At 51.0% G+C, this 14285-nt stretch overlaps 2 protein-coding genes across 2 annotated transcripts; both read right to left on the bottom strand.

The window, feature by feature from the left end:
- Positions 1-2528: 2528 nt before the first annotated feature.
- Positions 2529-8320, bottom strand: LOC133488899 (leukocyte cell-derived chemotaxin 1-like). The gene is made up of 7 exons (XM_061797411.1): positions 8127-8320; positions 7900-8040; positions 6646-6786; positions 6250-6363; positions 5110-5260; positions 3951-4060; positions 2529-3277 (listed from the first exon to the last, which is right to left on the bottom strand). Exons 1-7 carry the CDS (start codon positions 8196-8198, stop codon positions 3056-3058), a joined length of 951 nt encoding a protein of 316 aa, XP_061653395.1. The 5' UTR covers positions 8199-8320; the 3' UTR covers positions 2529-3055.
- A 1280-nt stretch (positions 8321-9600) lies between these two features.
- Positions 9601-13597, bottom strand: LOC133488896 (protocadherin-8-like). The gene is made up of 3 exons (XM_061797409.1): positions 11019-13597; positions 10666-10894; positions 9601-10226 (listed from the first exon to the last, which is right to left on the bottom strand). The coding sequence occupies exons 1-3, from the start codon at positions 13425-13427 to the stop codon at positions 9940-9942; spliced, it is 2925 nt and encodes a 974-aa protein (XP_061653393.1). The 5' UTR covers positions 13428-13597; the 3' UTR covers positions 9601-9939.
- Between the last annotated feature and the right edge of the window lie 688 nt (positions 13598-14285).

Here is a 14285-nt window from a genome sequence, read left to right as displayed (position 1 = left end):
CAAGCTCAATGTTGCGCTTGCATGTCTTCCTTTTGACATTGTTATGAGCAGAGGTGGGTCAAGTACTTGTCAGAGTAAATGCCCTGTAACTTTGACTTTTACTTGAGTATTTATGTGAAGAAGGATGCCGTTGGTTACTTTTATTCATTCATTCTTGCGTTTTACGCGTCTTATTTTTAGACTCCCATCTTCCACGTCCGCATAGGGCGCACGTTGCGCCAATCAAACGAGATCGCCAATGTCATTTGACTCTCAATTCACCAATCAGACGACACAAGGCAGTCACATGACCGCGCACGTAGCCTCCACGAGCCAATCAAAATGACTCATTTGGGGGGCGGGAACAACCGCGCGTCTGTGTTTATTTTACAGACTCCAAAAACACACAACAGCTTTGTCATGCAGCTCTTCAATTGTGACTGGCCAAACTTGGAGATTTCAGCCCACTTCTAATTTGAGAAAGCACCTTGCGGTAAGTTGCAGATGTTTCTGTTGTTTTGGCAGCGGATATGGCAACCTTAGCCCTAGCTTACGGTGTCGCACGCACGCACAATCGCTAAGTCTGGACAGCAAACAGCTTCTTCATCAAGTCCTTTAAATGTTTCTGTAGAGCCCGCTGCGTATGTCTTGCTGGTTTTTGGCCAGTTAAAAATGGAAATGGTGGCAGGTGTGTGTCGACTCCCATATATTATTTTTATATATATTATGTGATTTTCATGCTCTGATTTTATTTATTTAAAAAAATATATATTTAAATCAATAGTTACAAGTTACTCTTTACTTGAGTATTTATTTCATTGGGCGCTTTCTTACTCTTGCTCAAGTAAATATTTGGATGACGAGTCTTTATTATTCTAAAGCAACAGTACTCTTGAGTACAATATTTGGCTAACCTACCCATCTCTGGCTTATGAGTAGTTATGATATGAAATATTCATCAGGCTAAGGTTGGTACACTGGGTGGGTAAGGGACCGTCTCGACATGACGTGTGCAAAAGTACTCGGCAGTTGTCTTGTCACTTAAACTAGAGAAGACGAAATGTGTTAGTTCCAGACTTGGCCAATGTTTACTGGCGCTGCCGCTCAGCCATAGACTGAGACACGGATATACAACATGAGTGGATACAACCAGTAGATGTGCCCGTGCCTAAGTGATGGCCATGTTGAATGTGGCGATATTTCATCAAAAGGCAATACATTGACATATGGTGGCCATGTTGAATGTGGCGATGCATGAGGTGGCGACCATGTTGGCAGGCGGTTCTATCCATTGTCACGGAGAGCGAGCACATGGAGGCGGTGTTAACTTGAAGTGGAATACGACACACAAGTCTCTATAGTCTGGAACATGCTGTTTTTGGTAACGGTAACAGTGTTTGTTGTTGTTGGGTCAAGCCATTTTGCTACGGCAACAAATTTGTAACTTGGAAGCGCACATTCCACGCGGCTCATGAAAACGACTCGCCTTCGACAACAATATCACCACCAAGCACACCAGCGCTGTAAGTTTGGGTACAATTTTAAACTTGAAGCTTTATTTGTATTTATTTACAATAACTTTGTACTGGACTGGCTGTTTTAGGACACGAAAAAAGTACAAAACTATCGTACTGTACAGTAATATGGGTGCATATGGCCTCAAAAAAAAAAAAAAAAAGTGGTTCAATGTACCTGACAATTAGCTATAACGGACGACCCCCCGCCCCTATGAATTAGTCTGTTAAATCAAGGTTGCACTCTATTTGTGAATTTATTTCATAAAGCTGAATGTGGCTTGTATTTTAAATGGTGGCTTTCTGGTCATGTTTTTGGGGACTTACCAATTGCATGAGTTGAGGTTGCTTTATCAGCTAAGAATAATAGCCCAGTTGACCTAAAGTCACATTAAAATCATATAGCCAACAAAGCTAACTGTATCAGAGATGTTAAGGTGGGTAACCTATAAAAAAAAAAAAATCAGAAAATGCACTGAATCCGCAATAGGTCAACCGCGGTAGAGCGAGGAATTTGCGTTCTCTGAAGCTGCGACCGTGATTGGGCCTCCGGGGCACAAGAGCGTTAATATGGATCAGCCTCCAAAGTGTTTGGGCAAGCCACACGTGAAATTCTTCACACATTCTTTCATCTCCAGGGATGATCAAATGCGCATTTGTGGCTCAAGATGGAAGTCAACACACACACACACACAAAACGCATTCATCCAGGATCGTTGACACACACACACACAAACGCCACCCCCGACCCCAGCCTGAGGCGTCACTGTGACATCAAAAGGAGCGAAGCGCTTTGCATCGTGGGTAAGCTCTGCTAGCGTGACGGCTACGCACTCTTTAGTCTCGTTAAAGAGTTGGAGAGATGCAACTCTGACACGAAAGAACTCTGGGAACTTCTTTCTGTGCGGCCGTTCACTGACGCCACGCGTCCCGAAAGCAGAATGTGCTTTTGATGTGAAAGAGAAATGAGTAGCGAGTACCGCCCACAACCGCACACTCACAAGAAAGCAAAATGCATAATGAAACAACTACAGATCAGATCTGACCAAAAATGTTTATTCTGTAATATTGCACTTTGAAATGCGGCTAAAAATACATTTAGATGAAAGCCCCTTAAGCGTTCTTGAGTGGAAGATACTACTTGTGCAGAAAAGGGGAGTTACAGGGGTCAGAAATATTTCTCGCAGGACTTGAAGAGTTAAAAGATGCTGACTGCTGATAGTAGAATGTTGCATCCTTTAAATTTATTTACAATCTTCGTAATATATGCTTTATCCTATAGCTAAATAAGTGACATGATGTTATTCAAAATCATTCCCCGTGACAATATTTAATTTCATTGAAAATGTTGAAAAAGATTTTCACCTTGTGAGTGAACTTTTTTGCAGTGTTCTGTCTTATGTCTACTTGTGGCCCAAAAACCGCTCACACCAAATGCAGAATATGAAACTCCGCCATACCCAATCTGGCTTCTTTTTATTCGTCATCTCCCTCACCTTTCCGAAACGAGCCCAATCCCCCCCCAGCCGGCCGAGTCTCCGCCACGTTCGGGGGGTCTGCGTTTACACGATGCCCAGGATACGCGCCACCCACCAGTTGCAAGGCATGATGACCCGACAGGCCACCCGGCAGCCTCTGTAGTGGTACGGCCACGGGTGGTAGCCCCCCAGCGGCTCGCAGATCCTCTGGCAGTGGGTGTAACTGCGACGGCACTCTCGGCAGCAAACGCCCTCGTGGTCCAACCTGGGGTCGATGTTCATGGTGTCCTCCCCCTCGAGGTTATTCTAGGAGGAGGCGGAGGACTGAGATCAGCGTGCCGTTCGTGGGACGCTCTGCATGCAAACCACTCGGATATTTATATACCCAACAGAAGTAGAAACAACATTTTTCATGAGCTGAACTCAAATATTTGTGTCCATCCAAAAAGTCTCAAAAGGCCTCCTGTGCTTCTCCCAAATATTGTCCACAAATCTCTTGAAACGTGTGTTACTGAGCACTTCTCCTTTGCCGAGATAAATCCTCCACTTGACACTTCAAGAGGCCAATGAGCAGTGTTGGGGAGAAACTAATTACATGGAATGAGATTCATTTATCGTCATTTAATTACAAAACGTAATCGTAATCCATGACATTACCGGGTGAAACTGTGTCATTAAAAGACAGTTGCGTTTGTGAATTTACATGACCGCAAATTTTGTAACATTTTTCAGATTCGTTGTTTTTTTTGTTTGTTTTTTTTTCCATGTCACTTCCTCCTTCTAAAGCTGACACTTGGGATTGGCTCGCTCTGGTCTTGTGCCATTCTGCCTTAGTCTCAAACATGACATATTTTCCCAAATAAAAATAAAATAATAAAATAAAAAAATTCTGTGAGAAAGTCTCGGCGCAAAGCGTCCTCGGGTCGACGCGCATCCGAACGGACAGCCGCGGTCAAGCATTTGCACGCGCGTGACTCACCTGGTAGGGGTTCTCGGGGTTGAACTCTGCCTCCACGTCCTCCTCTTCCTCATCCCCGGGCGCCTGACGGCGTTGGCGGGGGGCGGCGCCCCTCGTCTTCCTCCGTCCGCCTGCGCGACATCACAAAGTTTAGAGAGCAGAACGGCGCTGCTGCAGGACGCCGTCTGATCGCTAACTTTTGGCACGCTTTTGAAATGAAAACACTTTCAACCTCCTCGAAGGATAAAAAACTTTATACTAGTTCCATTGGCAGTGTGTTTGTCCCTAAAATAAGTGAACAAATTCTACCTGGTATAAATTGACTTGATAACATTCTTTAAAATAAGTCTTGCTGAAATTTTCGAAAAGTCAAAACTGTAAACTGTAAAGTAAGTCCAGTCAGATGTTTTCAGTAGGAAGAAGATCAAACATTTTGTGTTTTTGCGTTTGTGTCACTTGCTGCAAAAAAAAAAAAAAAGTCTACATTGTGTAGCGTTCAACAATAGCATTCCTCCATGTTTTGACGCTAATCTCGAAAAAAAAATGATACGTATGACTACTTCAAACTCGGGAAATATGACAACCATCGCCCCAAAATGTTTGATTTTATGGACATTAAGAGATGCTCATTATGGACAAAAAGCTTAACGTGGCTTAATGTTCGGAAACTGCCATCAATCATCACCAAAAATGATGCGAACATCTCTACAAGACTGTAAAGCCAGTAGCATGGCTTTTGTGCATGTCAAGCCTTTTCCTATAGACACTCACTAAAAAGATTGAAAGGAAAAAGTATCTTCATCTTAATCGCAAGTAGAAACAAACGGAGTCTGCTTCAACTCATACCATACAAACAATTCTATTTCCAGATTTGTCTTGAAAATAAGTAAAAAGGGAGAAGAAAAAAAAATGAACCCTTGGCTTTAATAAGTGGTTGACCCTTGACCTTTTGCCAGCAATGACCTCGCGCAAACCCGAGTTGAGATGCTGTGGCTTGCAGACGCCCCTGCAGGAGTGTTGCGGAACTGCAAGAGGAACGCTCGGAAATTGTGATGTGGGAGCGATTGCCGGAGGTTATTCAAGACAAACGGTTCTTTGACCATTTTGGTGACGATTGATGAGAGTTTTGAGACATTAAGCCACATGAAGCTTTTTGAGGCGCTTGTGCGCTTGTGCTTACTGGTAGAGTAGGTCGGACGGAGCCAGAAGATGGGCAGATCTGCGCACAAATCCCTGATCTTGTCGCTGAGGAAAGCGGCGTCCGAGAGAGGCGCGCCGGCCGCCACCCACACGAGGTCGTCCTCAAACTTGGCCGGCATCACCTCGTCCTCCTTTGACGACAGTGAGAGCAAATGAGCCTCCGACCTCACGCGATTTATCGCTTCCGCCCTTTCCGCGAGCATTCCGGCCCCTCCGTAGTGCTTTTTACTTTCGGACCGACTTCCGTCTTTTATTTGGCCAAGCAAAAAGAACTTGCTGGAGGGGAAAATAAAAGGCGCAATCGCTGACGAGAGCTTATTTGAGCCCTAACCCTCTGTGGCGGGGGTCTGCGCCTTTGAACCATACGCACTATGCCATCGCTCTAAATGATAGGAAATGAGCAGCCATGAGAACATCTCCCCCGTTTACGCACACCCCAAACAAAACCATCATTTTGAAGGCAAAGCGCGACGGGGACACAATCAGATGTGAACTAAATGATTTGTTCGTTTAGAAGTTCGCAATGAGAGCAGCCAATGGCTGGAGTGGGTGTGCGCACTGTGTGTGTGTGTGTGTGTGTGTGTGTGTGTTCATGAAGTCAATTGTGGTGACGTGGAATTAAATGCGCTGCTGTTCGATTGGTAAACACGGAGGACCGAAGATGGAAACCGAATATTTGCTTTTACAACAATCGGGTGGCGTAAGATTAATCTCGCCCATTTCGTCCTCAGCAAGTCGAGCCAATATCGACTTCGGTATCAACGCGTTTCCGACGATACGAGGGCCAGTCGAAAAGTAAACGAGGCCGACTCGATGTAGCAAGTAACAATTGAAAACGTTTATACACTTCTGAATTCTGAATTCCTTTTGTTCCAAACAGTACAGCGTCGCAACATTTGAGTCACTGCCTAAACTTTTGGGGACAGCTGTACTTGACTATTTTGTTGTCGTTATTTTTAGGTCCCTTGCATGCAAATGAGTCACACACGTAGACGCGGAGAGGAGAATCTTTTCTTTTCTGTCTTTTGCACGAAAGGATTGTGCCGGAAAGTCGTTCTACTGCCTGAAGAGAACACGCAATTGAGAAGCATATGCAAGAAGACACAAAGGGCCGACCCACCAGGTCGAAGGTCGCGGAGTCCTTGTCAAGACGCTCCACGTCGGGCAGGCGGGCCTTCACCTGGGTCTTGATGAAGCACTTCTCGCCCCCTGAAAAGCGGATCCCGGTGATTCCCTGGGGGGGGGAAACGAGTACGGTTTGATTCCCGGCTGCTGCGTCCGGACGACTTCAACAACATCGGAAGCCCGAAATGGCCAAAATGTTCGAGTCCGGCAGATGAGGCTGCAACATCGAACTCCAAGATGAAGAAGATCATCTCGGCAAGTAACGTCCTCGAGGGTCCTAGTTGACCCACGATGGTCATCAGCGCGCGTTTGAGCTCGCGATTCAGAAAACGGGATTTTTGTGCCGCCGTTCCTCGTACGCACGGGCGCCCTGAGGTGTCTGCTCACGCACAATCTCAAAATCGTGGACCTCCACGGCCTCGTCGGCGCCGCTGCCCGTGCTGAACCTTTCCATGTTGTTCTCCGTGTCGATCTCCGCGGTGCCCTCCTCCACTTTGCCGTTGATGCTCATGCTGTAGTGGACGTTGTAGACCTGCACGCACGCACAGACGAACATGTAAGGTGTGAGAGTCGGCCCCACCCGACCCGACATTGCTTTCCTCCCGAAGAGCGAAGCCCTTAGCTTATTTCTAGAATGAAAGATGTTTGCTATAGCACATTTCAACATGACATCACACGTTCTTCCAAGTGGCAAAGTGGTAGTTTGCGTGACGTGTCGGTCGAAAAGAGGACCTTACGTGAGGTCAATTTAGGGATAGGCCGATTTTCGCGATTTTGATGCAGATCGGCCTCTGTCCTTTCTTTTTTTTTTTTTTTTTTTTAAATCAGACAGCCGATAAGAGATGAATTCAAAATTCAAAACTGGGTAAACGTCAGAGAACTATTCATCGATTCGTTGAAGTTTTCAGCCAACGTTGAAAGAGATGCGACCGACTCCGGGAACTCCCCGCACTTGCGCGGGGCGGAATTCCAGCTCGGAGCGCCACCGGAGCCGCTCGTACTCATCGGCTTTGCCCGTAGGTCCCGCTGGATCCGAGTAGATGTAAAAAAAAAAAAAAAAAAAAAATGCAAATCTCTCGGGGTTTATCCGGTGACGCGGCTCCAAACCCAAGCACTTTTCTTCCACTGTTTCAGTGCAGGTCACGTTTGTGTCACCCGGATTCATGCCGGCACCTGAAATGGTCTTTACAGGCCACCCAAAACCGTTCCAAATCTGCACTTTCCCCCTCTCCTCTCACACACCTCTTGCCCCTGGAGCATCAGCTGGACCAGAGAAGTCCCCCCCCCCCCCCCCCCCCCCCCCCCCGCCCACCCCAGTCTACCCGGACTCTCCACATACAAACAACGGCTCCATTCATGCACTCCATCGTGAAATATGTCTTGTTTAACTTAGAGCAGTGCGTTTTCTTAGCGTGCCAAAAAACAGCCCCCCCCCCCAGAAGCCCCAGTTAATGCCCAATTCAAATGGCTAAATTTGTGCCTTTTTCCTGGAATTCTGCTTTGTCGCGTCAACTTGTTCACATTTTCAAAAGTCGAGCTCCTCGTCCTCCCGCTGCCGCAAAACCAACTGGCAGAACAAACTTCGCATCCCCTTTAAGCGGCTCGTCGTAGCGCAGGCTGAAACTCACAGGGACGGGCGTCTTACGTGTTTGTCATTGTTGTTCCAGAAGTAGAACGCTCCGACGGCGCCCAGGAGGAGCAGCAGGGCGCCGGCGACCAGCACCGCGATCCCGGCCTTGAGGACGCGCCCGGCGGCGGCGGGCTTCGCGGCCACGGCCGAGTAGGCCTGCGAAAATGCACCGAATCGTCAGAAGCGTTTGAAAGTAAGTCTATTACGGCGGATTTAAGACCCAAGCCAAAGTCGACTCTTACCGGAGGCAAGAACTGCCGGAGGTCCTCCGATCCCGCCGAGGCCATCGCCGCTTTCTCGGAGTTCCCGGCCATGACTGAATCCGACACCTGAAGACTCGCTCAATGGCTCCCCCTCCTCTCGCTCACTCGGTCTCTCTCTTGCTTTCTCCTTCTGAGTGGGAGGAGGTGGGTCTGGGTCCACCTCCACCCACCCTTCGCAGCTCTTCGGATCTTTTTTTTTTTTTTTTTTTTTTTTCTTCCTTCATCATCGCCCGGTACCCGTTTTGCATGACGTGTTAACATTTATGAAGAACCCTCCATCTGAGGAAAATGGGATTTCTGTCGCTTCTGACCCAGACCCTTTTTCAGACCCTCGTGTAGCCGCCTTTGCGCATGTTCCGTTAATCTTTGAAGCGTCGTTGAGGAATCTCCCAAAAAGATCGGCACGTCCAAAATGAGTTTGGCACGCCACCCAAAGCAAATTCAGAAAATGGGGGCGGTCGACGTTTCCCCGGCCCCCCCGAAACTGCGCTTAGCTTTTGTTTTTTTGGTTTTCCGACTGCATAAACACTCGAATGAAAAGTACGACACAATTATTAAAAACTTCCACTCAAGGAGCACAACATTGGCCCACATTTCAAGTCAAAACAAAACCCATTTTGCAAAACAATACACAAATATTGATACAACTGAATATAATACGACACGACACATTTTGATTTGCAGAGACGACACACATCGTATCGATTCGAGGCAGAAGCGTATCACGAGCGCCAAACGAGCACAGCTACGAGCCGTCGGGTGCGCCGACACCCGATTTGCGTAATTGCAGACGCGCCGATCGGGGTCGAAGCGCCATAAAATGCGGCAGGTGTGCTCGGCGGGTTTTGCGCCGGCGCCGCAATTGTCTGGCCGCATCCGGCTCGGCGGAGGGAGAAAGTCTTCATTCTTTTCAGCTTTTCTTTTCTTTTTCTGTAATGGATCTGAGGTGTTCTGCGTGCGTGCGTGTCTGCTTGTGTGAATTGTGTGTAGTGTTTTGACAAAATGAGGCCTGTTTTGAAGGAATTGAACAAAACTAACTCTCCCACCTTGTGACCCTTTCACGCCGCTCTTGTAATTGACACCATTTTCTTTTCCTACGTTTTGATGTCTTTCAAAGAAGGTGTGTTCAGAGTCATTCATTGTTGTCTTCTATTTCATTCAATGTGGGCGCAGGTGTGTCCGGTCCCAAACGTCCAAAAGCGCGACCGGTCAAGCGAGAAGCAAACGTTGGCCGTGCGGGCTCTCTCTCGCCATCGCCACGACTTGCGTCTCGTTTCATTGGCAAACCGCTATTGATGTGACAATGACCGATTTGATCCCGACTTATTATGATTGAATTAACATGAAAGCGAGCGCCAGCGTGACGCGAGGACCTCAGTGCACAGGTGCGGTAACAGCGACACCTGTCGGCCGGTGTGTGTAATTCTCCAAACAATCCTGCTTAAAAACCACGTTTTGAGTGCAGTGCTTCAACGTTTATTGTCTTGTCGCAACTTTGTGATGATAAAAACCTTTGAGAGCATTCCATACACGGTTATCAACTCGGCTTACAATGTCGGAGTCCTGCGGCCGAACGCGACTCGGGAGGTTTGAAATAGAGGCATGCTTTAAGATCGCCACTTCATGATGGCTTTTATCAAAAATAAAATCTCTCTATGTACAAAGCTTGCGTATAATACAGTTCACGTTCAAACCAAGAAGAAAATCTGAGAGCGACTGAATCGCATAAAAAGCTTTTCCACCTCTCGCTGTCCAGGGAGCCCAACTGAAATCTTTTGGAATAGATTCTTGCTCAGGCCTCCTCGTGGCTGGCGGCGTACACGGGGATCGTCACGTCGCCGCAGACCTCCTGGACCCTCGCGGGCCGAGCGGGCGCGATCGTCACGTAGTCCAGCACCTTCTCGTACACGCTCTGCAGGCCCACCGTTTTGGGGATGTGGGCTCGGTAGTAGTTGTTCCGAGGCAAGGAGGACGCGGTCGGGGCGGGCGAGGGCGCCGCGTCGGCTCTCGCTGCCGAGGGGCTCCAACAGCGATCGGAATGGCCCAGAACCCTACACTCGCTGGTGCACGCCCACAACGCTAAAACAAACCAACAACAAAAGCAGAACAGCAGAAGTTGGCTTCGGATGCAAAACGTGTTACGCCGTCAAGTCAGACAAGTGTGAAAGCTGCGCCAGAAATCCTTTCAGTCTCCGCCCCCTCGCCTGCTGAACTGGGAGAAGGAACGGCAGCGGGCGCAGTTTGGCGCCTGTGGGTTCAACTATTTGTGGATTGAAAACAAACCCAAAAATCAATTCAATAGTAACAAACAAACAAAAATGCCTGGTTTCTGTCTACAGATCTATACAATTGATTCCCCTGTCAATCGAGCTAATCATCATGAACAACCAATAGGATGCCTGATGGGGGGATGACAAGGCGGATTGCACAAACGTGCGTAAAGTGTTGATGTTCATGCACGGAGCTGCCCAAGACGAAGAGAAAGCCTGAATCTTGAAGTGAAGTTTGGCCCGCTCACCATTTTGAGCCCCCATCGGGGGAACAGATGCGCCATCTTTCTTCAAGCCTGCAGTGTCTGCGCTCACATCGCTGTCGCTGTCATTGAAGTCGCTGTCCCCCTTGCCGCTGTCTTTGCCGCTGAAGGCCGGGTCCCTGGCAGAGACGGTGGCGTAAGAGTTGCCCTTCCAGATGGCGACGGGCCTCACGGCCTCCTTGGCGCTCCCGTAGCCCGGCAACGTTGAGTAGCCCTGCAAATGAAATGGAAAGGAGAGTGAAGTTCTGCGTATGCCGTCCGTCCGTTTTCAACGACATTCGCGCTCACACCGACGGACAATTGACGGTCTTCACTGACGCCCCCAAAGGCGGACTCACCTCGTGTTTGTTGCCCCTCGGTTTGCCGTTTGGTTCTGAGTCATAAACGCAGGGGACCTCGCCGCCGTCCTCTGAGGCCGAACACACGTCGTGGGTCTGGCCGCTGTACGAGCGCCCCTCGAAGCCCGCCGCCGCGCGCACGGGGAGAAGCGGGTTAGCGGCCACCCGCTTGCCGCCCCGTTCCGGCGTGCCTTCCTCCCCGTAGGAGTCGCCGTCCTCGCCGCTCTTGTCTCCTCTGTGGCGCTTGCAGGTGGTAGCGATGATGATGATGGCGAGGAGCAGGAGGGTGCAGCTCCCCGCCAAGACGACGATGATGACCACGGACAGGTCCCACTGCGCGGGCGCGCCGCCCGCCCGGTACACGGCGCGGTCGCTCGGCGGGGAGCCGGCGATGATTAGGAAGCGCAGCGTGGCGGCGGAGGTGAGCGCGGGCCTGCCGTTGTCGCTCACCGTCACGGTGACGCTCAAGGCGTCGTCCGCGTCGTGGCTGAGCGAGCGGTTCAGGTAGACGTCCCCCGTGAGTTTGTTGACAGAGAAGACGGAGGGTTCACCGGCGGCGGCCAGCCCGAAGGACAGCTCAGCGTTGACGCCCTCGTCTGCATCCCGGGCCTCCACCCGCGTGACGACGTAGCCTCTCGGCGAGTCCCGGGGCAGGACGACCTCGGCCGAGCCGTTGTTGAGCGCCGGATGGGTGATGGCCGGCGCGTTGTCGTTCTGGTCCACGACCCTCAGGAAAACATTTGCGCTTCCGGTCAGGGGCGGGGAGCCGCCGTCGCTGGCCGTGATCCGGAGTTCCAGTTGCTTCATTACCTCGTAGTTGAAGCTCCGTAGCGCGTAAAGAGACCCGCTGGCGGGGTCCATCGACACAAAGGTGGAAATGGGAGAGCCCATGAAGTAGGCGTCCGCGAGCTTGTAGGTGACCTTTCCGTTCGACCCCGTGTCCATGTCCCGCGCCACCACCGTGGTGACGTACGCACCGGGCGCGTTGTTCTCCACCACGGCCACCTCGTACGCAGGCTTACTGAACACCGGAGCGTTGTCGTTCTCGTCCGTGAGCCGGACGGTGTACTGAGTGACGGTTCTGAAGGGAGGAGAGCCCAGGTCCTCGGCCACCACCGTCAGGTTATACTCGGGGATCTTTTCACGGTCTAACGGGCCGGTGCTCACGATCACGAAGCTGTCCTCGTAGGCTTGCTGCAGTCTGAAGTGATCGTGCCCGTAGAGGGTGCAGCGCACTCGGCCGTTGGCTCCAGAATCTCGGTCCGAAGTACTGACCAGAGCCACAAAACTCTCCCCGGCGGCCGCCTCGGTGATGTAGGCTACGTCCGCAGCGATGGACGTCATGGGCGTGATGGAGATCTCCGGCGCGTTGTCGTTAACATCTTGCACCTGAACGACGATTTTGCATATGGCCGGGCTGGGGTTCGGCCCCAAGTCGGCGGCCTGGACGTCGAACTCGTACGTGTTCTTACTTTCGAAGTCGATGGGGCTTTCCAGGGTGAGCCTGCCGCTCTTTCTGTCCACTTTGAAGAGTTGGCGGATCTCCGGGGGAACCTGGTTCCCGAAGCCGTACGCCACCTCGCCATTCAGACCTTCGTCCGGGTCCTCTGCATTCAGGTCCAGCAGCAGGGAGCCCACTGGGGCGTCTTCTGGCAAGTCCACGGAGAAGCTGTTGCGGTCAAAAACGGGGCTATTGTCGTTGTAATCTTTCACCTTGATGTTGACGCGCGTGCTTCCGGAGCGGGACGGGTTCCCGCCGTCCACGGCGACCAGTTCCAGCGCGTAAGAAGCCCGAGTCTCTCGGTCCAGCTCTTTCACGAGCACCAGCTCTGCGTATTTAACCCCGTCGGCCCTGCTCAGCACGTCGATGGAAAAGTGACTGTTAACTGAGATCTGATAGCTTTGGATGTAGTTCAGCCCGACGTCCTCGTCCACGGCGAAGTCCAGAGGCACGCGCGTCCCCACGGCGGTGTTCTCGGAGATGTCCACGCTCGACTCCTTGCGAGGGAACTCCGGGGAGTTGTCGTTGATGTCCTTGACCTCCACCTCGACGTGGATGAGCTTGAACTGCTCCTTGGAGAAACTTACCACATCGAAAGAGATGAGGCATCGCGGGGTGTGTTTGCAGATGCGCTCGCGGTCGATCCTCTCCCCGACGCTCAGCTGCCCGTCGCTCTCCCTCAGTCGGACGAAAGAGGAGTTGAACTGTTTCATCATCCGGAAACCGGACCGGGAGCCGGCCGAGGCGGAGGAGATGTCCTCGTTCAGGTTACCGATCGCTGTGCCCGGGGCGTCTTCCTCCGAGGTCTGGTACTTGACGGTCTTCGCCTTTGCGAAAGCTGCCAGTCTTGTGGACGAGAGGACGAACAACAGCAGCCACCTCGTTTCCCTCATTTTTGCACTTAACATCGATGTCGGCAATATGAAGAGAATGAGAATGGAAAAACAAAAGTCCTTCCCAAACACTTCCCCACTCAACGTACGAGTCGGAAATGTTGCAATTGTCTGTGTGTGCGTCCTGGATGCGCTGCTCTGCCTTTGTCTCGCTCTCGCTCTCGTCCTTCCCCCGTAGGTGTGCAGCTCTCAGCGCAAAGCGAGCTGCAGTCTCTGCAAAAGGGTTTATAGGGGCGGGCATGCAAATGAGCCGAGCTTGTGGCCAATCCGGGCTGCGACGGGGGCGGGGGGGATCGCTTCTGAAAGACCTCTAAACCCTATCTCGAGAGTCCGAGACTGTCGAAAAAGCTCGGCGTGCAAAATGCGGGCTAAATTCACGAGGTGATTTAGGATGTGCTGTAGTTTGCGGGGCTCGTTTACGGGCCCGAGGCTGTTAAATGAGTCGGGGGGGGGTGCAGGGAGGCGCGGTGTCCCTGAGCTAGAGGACAAAAACATTTGAATAAGGAGGATGCGAGGCACCCAAAGATTTATGTGTTGACATTGTCGCTTCCCCACGCACGTGTCTGCGCTGGGCACTGGCGGCCTTCTGAAGTGGAAAGATAACGGGCCTCGTCCAACCGCGTTCCTCGCGGGTGCTTATTATCCTGAATTGCAGTGCTGGGGAGTCAAGAATTACGTGCGATCAGATTTCATCACAAAATGTATGGAAGTGGGATCCGTGACACTCACTGGGAGAAAATGTCTCATTGAATTCAAGTTGCTCTCCGACATTTCTGTGATTAAAATTCATTCGTTTTCCACACCGCGGGTCGCGGGCGCGCCGGCGCCCGTCCCGGCTGTCGGTTCACCCCGAACCGGTCGCCGGCCAATCGC

This window comes from Phyllopteryx taeniolatus, chromosome 14 (assembly GCF_024500385.1).
Source record: "Phyllopteryx taeniolatus isolate TA_2022b chromosome 14, UOR_Ptae_1.2, whole genome shotgun sequence".
NCBI classification, from domain to species: Eukaryota; Metazoa; Chordata; class Actinopteri; order Syngnathiformes; family Syngnathidae; genus Phyllopteryx; species Phyllopteryx taeniolatus.
This window is presented reverse-complemented; position numbering and strand designations above follow the sequence as displayed.